This window comes from Haliotis rufescens, unplaced genomic scaffold (assembly GCF_023055435.1).
Source record: "Haliotis rufescens isolate VD_foot unplaced genomic scaffold, xgHalRufe1.0.p SCAF_10, whole genome shotgun sequence".
NCBI lineage: Eukaryota > Metazoa > Mollusca > Gastropoda > Lepetellida > Haliotidae > Haliotis > Haliotis rufescens.
The window spans coordinates 37,630,865-37,643,965 of NW_025963780.1; the positions used below are offsets into that span (position 1 = coordinate 37,630,865).

Here is a 13,101-nt window from a genome sequence, read left to right on the forward strand (position 1 = left end):
TTGGAAATAATAAGGAAATGTGGGTATCTTTGTGGGTAGCATCGGTAATGGTGACGAAGGTTTGATAAGTCACTGGCTTGGTACACTATTTTTACTTTTGATACAAAGTAAATATTTTACCTGAGCATTGCTTATTTTATCGTGTTTATATTTTTACAGTCAAAATGTGCAAAATTTTCACTTAGGAAATTTATTAAACGCCTAAATATTCAGTTATTATCAAATTGACTGAAAAAATATGTCAATCGGTATTATTATGATAACGAATTCCAAACATTTTTATGTTTTATATCATCACCAAGAGACTGAAAATGTTAGAAGTACATTTCTATATTGTTTGACTTCTAATCCTAGCATAATTAAGCCCTTTTGACCGTCTAAATCATTTTTAGTTAATCTGTCAAAAAGATGGACAGATGTTTAAGTCAAAACAAGTGAAATATTTAGATATTTTATAAACTGCCTGAGAGACTCACTTTTCATAAATTGACTGTAATATATACACGCTTACTAAGGAAAAGACTTGTGAAAACAACGTCTATCACGCATCGAATAATTTCCCAACCAAGACGTAGAGGAACCAGAATGAATATGTTCCATGTTACAGCAAATGAAGGAAAGCAAAATACAAATATCATAATTACAACCTACCAAATTTATATGTATAAATTTAGGTAGCTTCCTTGTTCGAAGAATGTATCCGTGAATATCCACATAGAGGAACAATATCCCACACGTCTGCAGCTGTACAAAGAAAGGTATTCCATATCACGTCTCTATGTAACAATCAAATATTTTAAAATATATATATCGTTCCGGTATATGATAACCCGTGGTCGTTTCTCAACTGATCAATTGTTTGTTTCAGGTGTTTCACATAGGTGCCAAGTCTCAAAGGTCAGCTGAGAAAGCCCACCTATACAACTATTTTCATAATATCCATGGTTCTTAAAAAATCCTTTGAGTTTGATAACAATGAAAACTCAAAAAACGTATTATTGGTTAACCCTTTAAACAAAGTACATGTATGTTGGTTTTACATCGGCACTTCACGCCATGATATGAATGTATTCCCTTTGCTTCAGTAAATCTAGACATGTAAACACTTACTTTGATATATCCACTGTGCAAGATTCTGTTAATCCTTTGATGGCTCGGAATGATCCGTTGATTTACAAAAAAGTAAATCATCTGATCAGTCATCTCTTGCTGGGCTGCCACGTGCATATTACATAACACATATTTCAACTCACTTCAAACCCGGATTTAGAATAATTAATTAACCAGACACAAGAATACCAAATGGGAACCTTTATCAGGTAATCTGAGTGGTGCTACCACTAATTTTACCTGTAATAAATTCATTAACTGAGCATCAAGTGAATGACGACAAATACACAAGTGTAGGGTTATACCAGAAAACGTGGATGACAACAAGGGACTAGTAATGGTATTATCCACGCAATCCGAAATCCGAAATTTCTTTCACTGCAGGGATACCTTTTTTATTATTAAACTATCACCATCAGGGGTATTTCCAAATGACGACTTCCGATGAGCTTCCGCCGTTCTTTTTGTATGTATGTTTAGGCTGAAGAAATTAATTAACATGCGCCCTTTGTTGAAATCTTTATATATCACTGGTTACCAATCAGTGTTCAAAAATGCGTAAAACAAATATTGCCTCGAAGTTTATTTACAGACGGTAGCCCAGTCTCTTGTCACGCTCAGTTGCGTTAGCGAGCAAATCGAACCCCAGAAGAAGCTAGAGATCAGTGCCCCTTTAACTTGCTGGGTTCAAAGAGTTCACACTCCAGTATCCAACACAATATGAAATTCATTTCTTAGACATTCGTATTTTGTTTAAGTTTAATGGATGCACATTTTACTATGACGCACATTTTAGGCGGTTTACCTTGCCGGATACATTGGGATGCTGTGACCCAATTGCAGGTATATTCTTCACACTTACACAAAACAAAGTAGTTCCAATTCCATAAATTAAAGAAACTCAAATAATTATTACTATTTTTTTCACCCGAACTTCACCTCAAACAAATTACCAAATACGAATAGCATATGTTGTATGACATCATAACTGGTGATCGAGCGGAAAGTCAGGGGTTCGATCCCCGGCCGCGTTATACCAAAAGACATTAAAAGATGGTACTTGTTGTTACCCTGTCTTGCGCTCGGCATTAAGGGGTTAATGAAAACAAGGACTGGTCGGCTCGGAGTCAGTATACTGTGTCTGAGTGGGGTATTCATGTTAAACTGCGGCAAGGCATCTCAGTGGGCTAGCACTATAAATCGATATAAGTCGTGGCTGGTACAAGCAGGCACACACACACACACACGTGCATGCACGTCACTGTACCAGTGCAATAATCGTGGACGCGACGTTAAACCCCATTTCACCTCACCTCATTGTAACCAAGAGAAATAAGTCAGAAATGCCGATAAATACTGTTGTCGTTTTGCCTGATATTGCGTCAGGACGAAAACTTTGACAAGTTCTGTTAAATTTACCAAATCATTGTTTTTTATCATTCAATGTTTAATTCCCTTATTCTATATACGATATTCTTCCCAATCATATTGTAAAAATATTGAGCCATTGTATGGAACGGCCGGATGAATGGATATCTCAAAATAGGAGAAAATGCTACAAGTGTGGACTCAAAATCAGCTCTATCAGACCATATCCGTGACAACCCAAGCCACAGCATCCAGTGGACAAAGTCAAAGGCCTCACCACCAACCTCAAAGACTTCAAAATCAGAAAACTACAAAAAGCAATCAACATCAAAAGACTCCAACCACCAATCATCCGTGACCAAGGCTACTACATACAACCGGCGTACCACCAGCTCATCAAAGACCCAAATTAGTCATAATCCTTTTGTTGATTTTATTACTGGCTTCACGGGCCAATATGTTTTAACCTTCTGTTTACATAACAGGCTTCTCCTCTCCAGCAGTGTAACTGCATCTTAAACCTACACAACTGTATAAACACTGCCTCCTATCCTGTATATACACTTGTCAACCATACTCTGTACATCACTTGCTTGATAACGGTAACGTCGCTCCTAATTGTAATAAAGAAGTTGTTCATCTATATATCGTATTCTTACATAGTACTCCAACTTCTAAATTCCTCTCAAAGAAGTTAAAACACACTCAGCTGATAATCTCTACAGCCAGTCTTTTGTGATAACGTTTTTAGTCACAAGTCGACTTTGGGAGACAATAAAACAATTGTTGGCTAGCATATTCGTTAGACCATATCGACCACCTCCGTGGTCTAGTGGTAGAGCGTCCGCCCGGAGAGCGGAAGGTCCGGGGTTCGATCCCCGGCCGCGTCATACCAAAAGACGTTAAAAGATGGTACTTGTTGTTACCCTGTCTGGCTCGGCATTAAGGGGCTAAAACAAGGACTGGTCTGCTCGGAGTCAGTATACTGTGTCTGAGTGGGGTATTCATGTTAAACTGCGGCATGGTATCTCAGTGAGCTAGTACTATAAATCGGCACCAGTCCGGACTAGTACAAGAGGCCACACAAACACACACACGTACCTGCACGTCGCTATATAAGTGCAACAATCTTGGACGCGACGTTAAACCCCATTTAACCTCACCTCGTTGGACTATCAATAACGTGGTTTGTATATCCTCAGGCCCTCATAACATCCCTTCCTACATGAAGTGTGAACGGGAGGTCAGTCACTGAGTCACGTGGCGGTCATCTACCTCACTGGACAGTTTTTTATTACTCTTCAAGTAAAGAAAGCCAAACCTTGGCGTAATGACAGCCGTATTTCTTTCAAGGAATGATGGATGTCTACACATTGCTGTGGATATATTACTATTGTTCTTTATTATTATTTGAAAGTTATGGACATATCTGATGTTCAATAATGTGAAGAATGTAAAAAAAACATATTCTGTTGTTCGGACTGCGACAGGGCAGCTATATAACTCCCTGATTGTCTACCATAGATGCACTGTTCACTGATACTCTCTGCTCTTCACCATGCACTCGTTATACTCTATCCTTGCCATTGTCTTCACGGTGTACATGCAGCCGACATCTGCTCAGGGTAAGTAAACGTCGGGCATCTCACACCATACACTGTAGTGGGCATTTACACGCCAATGTGTTGTCTCGTCACGCCGAAGACCCGGGTTCGATTCCCGACATGGGTACAATTTGTGAAGCCCAATTCTAGTATCCCCCGCCGTGATATTGCTGGAATATTGCTAAAAGCGGCGTGAAACTCACTCACTCACTCACTCAATGTGTTGTCTCAGGACTTCCCTACTATAGGCTAGGATAGATATGGATATGTACACACACACGGACATAGATAGATAGATAGATAGATAGATAGATAGATCGATAGATAGATAGATAGATAGATAGATAGATAGATAGATAGATAGATCGATCGATAGATAGATAGATAGATAGATAGATAGATAGGAACTCATAGTTTTGACAGAGATAATGAGCTCTTCATACTACATGCCATATATTCATGAATGTAATATTATTGATATTAATAACACTATCAATAAATTGTCATCGAAAGATAATATTTATCAAAATGTGATATATTGTGTGTCTATACGTTTCACCTCAAAGTATTCGTATGAACTTCAATGATATGAACAAAATTAAGTTATCTATATATTGTCATCTTCTTTCCTTAAACTTGCGATATATATATATATATATATATATATATATATATATATATATATATATATATATATAATTAGAATATATTTATGTGTTATATATAAGTAAATGTGTGAGTGAAAGAAATTAATATGTACATCTTTATTATAATTGAATGCTCATTTGTGAATCGTAATACATATCATAACGTTTTATGAACTGATCGCATAAGAACGTATTGAAAGTACAAGTGTTGTCGACAAGAACCATGGTTGCAAAGTGAGCTAAGATTGTATCACCTGTTGACAGCCCTGTGCGACACTGTTGGCTGCCTCAATGGTGCCTGCGTCCTGCCACCAACTGTAGTTGTCCCCACGTGCAACTGTACTGCCGGTTTCCAGTTGACCCTCACCGACCCGAATGTTTGCATCAGTAAGTTATATTTAACATTTAACAAATAACAAAGAAATAATACAAACACATTAAAATTGCATTCCAATTATGTATGTTGCGCTTTAGGTTCTACTTACCATAATAGCAAGGTACGTATGTCGTAATAGCCGACTAGAATGAGGACCGGTGGTTACAAATTGGGACCTGACTGATTGTGTTTCTTCTACAATGTAAATGTACAAAGCTTTATGACAAAAGGCGTTATTGCTAACAACAGTGTCAAAGAATATTAATTAATTATTTGTCTAATTAGATTGAATATTTTGACTCGAAGCAGAGGGATGATACTTTTTATTCCACGCATTATATGTATTACACATTCTTTAATGTTCCTGACCACAATACAGGGAAACGTTACGTTTAGCTTTTGTGTTTGTAAACTCAAAATACAACTCAAATTAAAATTAAATTCCTTTGTTTCAGATATTGACGAGTGTTATTACTTCAATTACCTCTGTGGGGTGAGTTATGAGCCATATCTCCGCAGGTATGTCTCGAGTGGGAGATGTGTCGACAAGCCAGGCTCATATGAATGTACGTGCAACCCCAACGTGGCCCTGCCATCATTCGACAACAAGACCTGTTTCCGTAAGTAATGTCATGTGCTTCTCACATCGGACTTCAGTCCATGTCATTGAATAAAAATATTAACCAATATATATTGGTTAATATTTATATTATAATATTATATTATTTATATATATTTCGATTCCCGACATGGGTACAATGTGTGAAGCCCATTTCTGGTGTCCCCCGCCGTGATATTGCTGGAATATTGCTAAAAGCGGCGTAAAACCATACTCACTCACTCAATTATATATATTTGGCAGGGTGTGTGTGGCTGTCCCTCCAATAAACACTTTAACCCCAGTGTTTGTTGGCATGGAGTGATGCGAAATAGCATTGCCTGGCATAGAAGTGTTCTATTTATGAAAAGTCCATTCACTGCAAATAGCTTCCTAGATTCCACATGAGCCACAAATATGTTTTGATTTGACATTTGATGTTTTACAGCACTGCCTTTTCAACAACCTCAACAACAGCAACAGCAACAACAACTACAGCAACAACAGTTCTATCAACGTCTGATATCCACGCTCCTGCTCACCCAGTCTGAATTATAACATGTAACATCATAAAATGATTACTGCATGTATCTTGAAGCTTCTATAATTATATATTCTCGTGTAAATTGAATTTTTAATAAAATATGTTTGTTGTGATCCGTTTGCATATTTCCTTGTACTGTATTAGAGTATCCCAGTGGTTGGTTGGTTGGTTAACGCCGCACGCAGCAATATTGCAGCTATATGACGACGGTCTGTAAATAATCAAGTCTGGACCAGACAATCATTGATTAATGTCATGAGCATCGATAAACACAATTAAGATCAATGATATGCATCAACCTAGTCAGCGAGCCTGACTACCCGACCCCGTTAGTCGCCTCTTACGACAAGCATAGTCATGTCTTACGGCAAGCATGGGTTGCTGAAGACCTATTCTACCCCGGATCTTCATGGGTCTCCAATGGAAGGAACACTGGTATACCTGGCCCTGGTGGGAGAATGAATTAAGATGACTTAATGTTAAACACACTATAAATATTAAATAGTGCTGATACCAGGTGTTCGAGAAAAGGGGAGCCCAGCCTGTGTCACCCGCCACAAACACACGCAAAGGCTAGTCATTTGCTAACCTGAAAAAACACACAGGAAGGTGCATGTGGTACAAGTAAACATAGGGAATAGCATCGGACATAATTATTCCCGAAGTGTCAAATTTATTTTGAATGTCCTCCAAATGCCTACCATAAACGTTTGGAAGGCTTTACTGAGGCCTTGAATGTTGTAACGAAATGATTTGTTTCATTATGTAAAAAGCAACACCTAGCCTGTTGCCATGGACACTGGCTTTCAGACTAATTTCAGTAAAACAGAGGACCTTTAGAGGAGTATAACCATTACTGCACACTATTTAATAAACTACACTACACGTTCGTACCAACGATGCCAATAGGTGACATGGTGAATACTAAGTATGTCGCATTGTCACGTTGTCATACAGTGACAGTTTAAATCCTTTTTACACATTTTAAATGGGATGACATTGCGACAACATGAATTTCTTTTACCCTGACCTCGCATTGCCACCCCTGTTAAAAATAAACCAAAATATAGCATGTAATGAGACAAAAAGAATGGCCAAAATGAATAATTGTCGTACTGACACTTTGGCTTCCGTTCGTAGAAATCCTTTATGCAATTCCGGCACACGGGTAGCCTAATGGTTATAGCGTTCGCTCGTCACGCCGAAGACCCGGGTTCGATTCCCGTCATGGTTACAATGTGTGAAGCCCATTTCTGGTGTCCCCCCACCGTGATATTGCTGGCTTAAAACCATACTCACTCACACACTCACTATGTCGACTTTGGAGTAGCAACATCTTTGTGTACCGACTTGGTATCGCCTTGGACAACACATTTAATTTAATCAACATTATGGGGATCAACAGAAAACTGACAATGCTTAAGCCCAAGATGGACAAACTATCGTTTATGTCTTGGAGTACTGGAAATCTTTTACAGACGGTCCAAGTATCAGTCATCCTACATTCTACCATGATATTGAGGAATGCTTGATTTTCATTGGTTCAAAACTTTTCCTTTTAGCTACAGAAAGCTCTTTTAAATATATTAAGCCTTTTCGCACTTACATCCATAGCCTACATATCGATCCTTAATAAGATGACCGCCGATCACCCATAAGAACTGAATACCGTATCGATATTTCCTCCATCAGGCGCTGGGTCTCTAATATACATGTGTAAGCTAGGTCTCTTATACACACCAGGTCAACGGATCTCACGAAATTAATAGACGGCCGGGCGTCTAATAGAGGAAATACAGTACGTCATATATCGGACCATATGATATCCTAGGCCGCAACCGCGAGATTAAAAAAATTAACGAAGGCATATCTCGTGTATACAAAAATAATAAGGTAATATTTCAGTAGGTCGTGAAACCAAACATCGTCTCTCCTTTTTTATGTTTAGATCTATGCTACTCAGATTCAGAGTGACAACGCCGAATGGAATCTGTTTTTGACGGATAACCGAGACAAGTAAAATATTCACAGGCCTTGACGTTTTATATTCAGGTTTCCAATAGTTAATAGTTTTCCCTATATAGCATTGTTCCTGTTAGTCTCGCCTTTGGTGCCCACATTCTAGGGACAATCGAGCATGTTCTTCCTTCGAGCGTCATACGACTCTTGCTTAAGAGGTTTTTGAGGGTCCAAATTTGACGCATCAGTGACAATAATGATGTCCGATGCAATTCCTTATTTTCACTTGTACCATGGTTGTTCCCGTGTTTTTGACTTGCCTTTGCATGTGTGTTTGAAGGGTGCCACCGGTGGGGCAGGATACGCTCACCTTTTAGCGAACATCTTGTATCATCACTATGCTCGTACAATCGACTCTGCCCAAAGCAGATATTTCTGTGGGATATGGAAACTGAGTGAGTGAGTGAGTTGGGTTTAACGCCGATTTTAACAGTATTACAGTTATATCACGTAGTTAGCTTAACGTGGGAGGAAAGCCCGAAGTGATGCAGGTCTCAGACGTTTACCACTTTGATGAAACCCATGAGCACGGGTATGGTGCTGACAAACCTAGAAACATAATCGTGGCGAATCGGGATTCGAACCCACAATCATAGGATTCTGGCGTGCCCAAGGGACGCAACTCTGCACAGCGAATCGCGGCGCGTTAGACGACTGGGCCATCCGTGCCCCCGGATATGGAAAGGGTTTTGTCGCTTTATTTACAGCATTTCAAGGTCTTTTGAAGGCATTCGAAAAAGTTTGATGGTGGACATGTGGAGGACGTTTCTAAATTCGACACATCAGTGACCAAAATGATGTCCGATGCAAATCCCAATTTGTGACGGGGCCACCGGTGAGGCAGGACACACCGCCCACCCCCTACCCTACCCCTTCCCTTTCGCCAACAATACATATCAATACTAGTTGATACTGACCCACTCCGCATTGACTAACTTTGGAGCAGAAGGTCGGTGGTTCGATCATCGGCCGCGTCCAACCATACTGACGTTTAAAGATGGTTCTTGTTGTTACCCTGGTTCTCGGTTTTAAGGGGATAACACTAAGACACGTCGGACGAGAGGAATAGTCCCAACTTGTACAAACAGACACACGCAAGGTTATGCATTAATAATACATACACTGATACTGCATAAGAACCTTTCAGACTAATAACTAAACTATAATAGATTTTTTTTTAAACCAGTTTGAGAACTTTTAAAAGAATAAACGATAATTAAACGAAACATAAAAACGGGCTAGAGATCGCAAAAGGGACTATACCATTCAAAGATATATAAAAAGTCACATGTATATGTGAAATTGTGAATACCGATAAAATAATGAGAATCTGTTTTTCCATGACCTGACCCTTGTGTCGGTCACTGAGTCACGTGACTGTCATTTACCTTTCTGGACGTTTTTTCAATAAGTGACCTGTAGTTAAAAAAAACCTAACCTTGGGACAGTCTCAGCCATATTTACGAATGACTTTTGTACACACATAACTGTGGATATATTACTATTGTTCTGTATGGTAATTTGACAGCCATTGACTATCACTATTGTTCTGTATAATATTTTGACAGCCATTGATATACGCGATGTCTCATAACGAGAAGAATGTAAACAAAACATTTTCCGGTGATAGGAGTGCGACGGGGCAGCTATATAACCCCCGTGACTGTCTACCTTAGATGCACTGTTCACTGACACTCGCCCCTCTACACAATGCACTTCTTATTCTACATTGTCTTCACGGTGTACATGCAGCCGACAACTGCGCCTCATCGTAAGTAAACACGTGACTCCTCGCGTCATACTTTGTCATGGCAATTTACACACGAATCCTTACTATAGAGGGGCGGTCGGGTAAACCACTGGTTAAAGCGTTCGCTCGTCACGCCGAAGACCCGGGTTCCATTCCCGACATGGGTACAATGCGTGAAGCCCATTTCTGGTGTCCCCCGTCGTGATATTGCTGGACTATTGCTAAAAGCGGCGTGAAATCCAACTCACTCACTTCTTACTATAGGCTAGTTAATTGCAGATATCTGTACAAATACACCTTTCAGGAACTCAATTTGGATAAGGATACTGAACCTTTCATACTCCATGCATTACATACACACACCAATTGATAAACATTGACGAATGGAAAAAGAACATATGTTCATGATCATTAGGCATATGAAACCTAAGCTTAATTCAAAAGCATAATTTTCAAAACTTCCCTATGTAGTTCAATGTATATTTGTGAGCTCACACCATAATAATTACATGCTCGTTGTTTTCACAGGAATTCTTGCATTCTGATAAGCTGAATTGGTCACGTGTTACTGCATTTATTTCCCTACGAATGTAAGAAATAAATACACGCCCACCGAGGCGTACTGCTTTTATTACTGCGGAATGTCGGGAAATCCAACATTACAGTCGAAGGAATTCCCTTTCTGCTCACGTGTGACGACGTGCACAGGACATTTAGCGAAATTCATGCATTTTCATTATCCAAACAACCCTTTGAAGACCGAGGCCGAGAAGGAATGAAACAGCAACCGTGCAGGCTCGCTCGCCTGTTTTTTCCCCGTTCGCCTGGGTTTCACAAATTTCATGTCTTCGGGTTTCATTTCAAACCCGCATTGTTCCAACTATGTCTTCCCGTTCTCAGGGAACTAATGTTTGAATCTGGCGGTAACTGCCCATGTCACGGGAAACAGCCGCCAAAGGCATTATGACGTCAAAAAACAGAATGTTGGGTGTCGCCTACGTCTTTCGTCTCCCTTTATTGTCACTGACTGTTAAGTGATAGGCATAGTGGCGATCCAAATATTGCTGTTGAGTCATCTTGAAAGTTTTGTCGTCACGAAACATGGTTGCAAATTGAGTTAAGATTGTACCTCCTGTGGTTGACAGTCCAATGCGGCACTCTTGGCTGCGTCAATTGCAGCTATATCCAGCCACCAACTGTACCTTCCCCAGCCTGCAACTGTATCCTGCCACCAACTGTACCTTCCCCAGCCTGCAACTGTATCCTGCCACCAACTGTACCTCCCCCCGCCTGCAACTGTATCCTGCCACCAACTGTACCTTCCCCAGCCTGCAACTGTATCCAGCCACCAACTGTACCTTCCCCCGCCTGCAACTGTATCCTGCCACCAACTGTACCTTCCCCAGCCTGCAACTGTATCCTGCCACAAACTGTACCTTCCCCCGCCTGCAACTGTATCCTGCCACCAACTGTACCTTCCCCAGCCTGCAACTGTATCCTGCCACCAACTGTACCTTCCCCCGCCTGCAACTGTACTGCCGGTTTCCAGTTGACTGTCGCCGACCCGAATGTTTGCTTCAGTAATTATATTTCACACAACTAATAACCAAGAAATAACACAAACACAACGCATTTCAATTATGTATATTGCGCGCTAGAGAGCTACGCAAAGTACTTACCATACTAACGAGGTACGTATCTGTACGTATGTCGTAATAGCCGACTAGAATGAGGACCCGTGGTTACTAAATGGGACCTGACTGATTGTCTTTCTTTTACAATATTGAAATACAAGGCTCTTTGACAAAAGGCGTTATTGCTAACTACAATGTCAATCAATGTTAATTAATTATTTGCCTAATTAGAATGAATAGTTTAACACGAAGCAGAGGGATGATATAGGTTATGTCACGCAACTTAGTATAACACATTCTTTATCATTTCCACCAACAATAAGGGGATACGTTAGGTTTTACTATTGTGACTGAAATTCAAAATAAAACTTCACTTGTTTCAGATATTGACGAGTGTTCGAACAAAAAAAACCTCTTTGGGGTGAGTTATGAGCCATATCTCCGCAGGTATGTCTCCAGTGGGAGATGTGTCGACAACCCAGGCTCATTCACCTGTCTCTGCAACCCCAACGTGGCCCTGCCATCATTCGACAACAAGACCTGTTTCCGTTAGTAATGGGGGGCACGGGTGGCCCAGTCGTCTAAGGCGCCGCGATTCGCTGTGCAGAGTTGCGTCCCTTGGGCACGCCAGAAACCTATGATTGTGGGTTCGCCCCAATTATGTTTCTAGGTTTGTCAGCACCATACCTGTGCTCGTGGGTTTCACCGAAGTGGTAAACGTCTGAGACCTGCATTCCTTCGGGCTTTCCTCCCACATTAAGCTGACACGCCGTGATATAACTGGAATAATGTTAAACTCGGCGTTAAACCCAACTCACTCACTTACTCCGTAAGTAATGTCACTGAACAAACTATTAACTGGGATAGAAATTTTGTGTGGGTGGATGTCCAACCAATAAACACTTTAATCCCAGTGCTTGTTGGCTTAAGGTGATGCGGAATGGTATTGCCGGCATAGAAGTGTTCTCGGTATAAAAAGTCCATACACTGCAAATAACTAGTATAAATAAGCCACAAATATGTTTTTATTTGACATTTGATGTTTTACAGCCCTGCCTGTTCAACAACCTCAACAACCTCAACAACAACAACAGCAACAGCAACAGCAACAGCAACACTTCTATCAAAGTCTGATAACCCAGCTCCTGCTCGCCCAGTTATTCTAAATGTAACGGGGCGGTCGGGTAGCCTAGTGGTTAAAGCGTTCGCCTTTCACGCCGAAGACCCGGGTTCGATTCCCGACATGGGTACAATGTGTCAAGCCGATTTCTGGTTATATTGCTGGAATATTGCTAAAAGGGGCGTAAAACCATACTCACTCACCCTAAATTAACATTATCAAATGATTACAATCAATATTTCTTCATTCTCGGGTCATCTGGAGTATTAATTAAATATTTTTAATTGTGATGTGTTTGCATATTTCCTTGTACTGTGTTGGGGTGTGTCAG

The 13,101-nt window shown here is 40.4% G+C and overlaps 2 protein-coding genes across 2 annotated transcripts; both read left to right on the top strand.

Annotated features, from left to right (window-relative positions):
• Positions 1-3,804: 3,804 nt before the first annotated feature.
• LOC124127090 (thrombomodulin-like) lies at positions 3,805-6,360 on the top strand. Its single transcript, XM_048391845.1, has 4 exons — positions 3,805-4,103; positions 4,994-5,116; positions 5,561-5,725; positions 6,152-6,360. Exons 1-4 carry the CDS (start codon positions 4,037-4,039, stop codon positions 6,259-6,261), a joined length of 465 nt encoding a protein of 154 aa, XP_048247802.1. The 5' UTR covers positions 3,805-4,036; the 3' UTR covers positions 6,262-6,360.
• A 3,616-nt stretch (positions 6,361-9,976) lies between these two features.
• Positions 9,977-12,784, top strand: LOC125374723 (vegetative cell wall protein gp1-like). The gene is made up of 3 exons (XM_048385995.1): positions 9,977-10,037; positions 11,162-11,586; positions 12,701-12,784. The coding sequence occupies exons 1-3, from the start codon at positions 9,977-9,979 to the stop codon at positions 12,782-12,784; spliced, it is 570 nt and encodes a 189-aa protein (XP_048241952.1).
• The last annotated feature ends 317 nt before the right edge of the window (positions 12,785-13,101 follow it).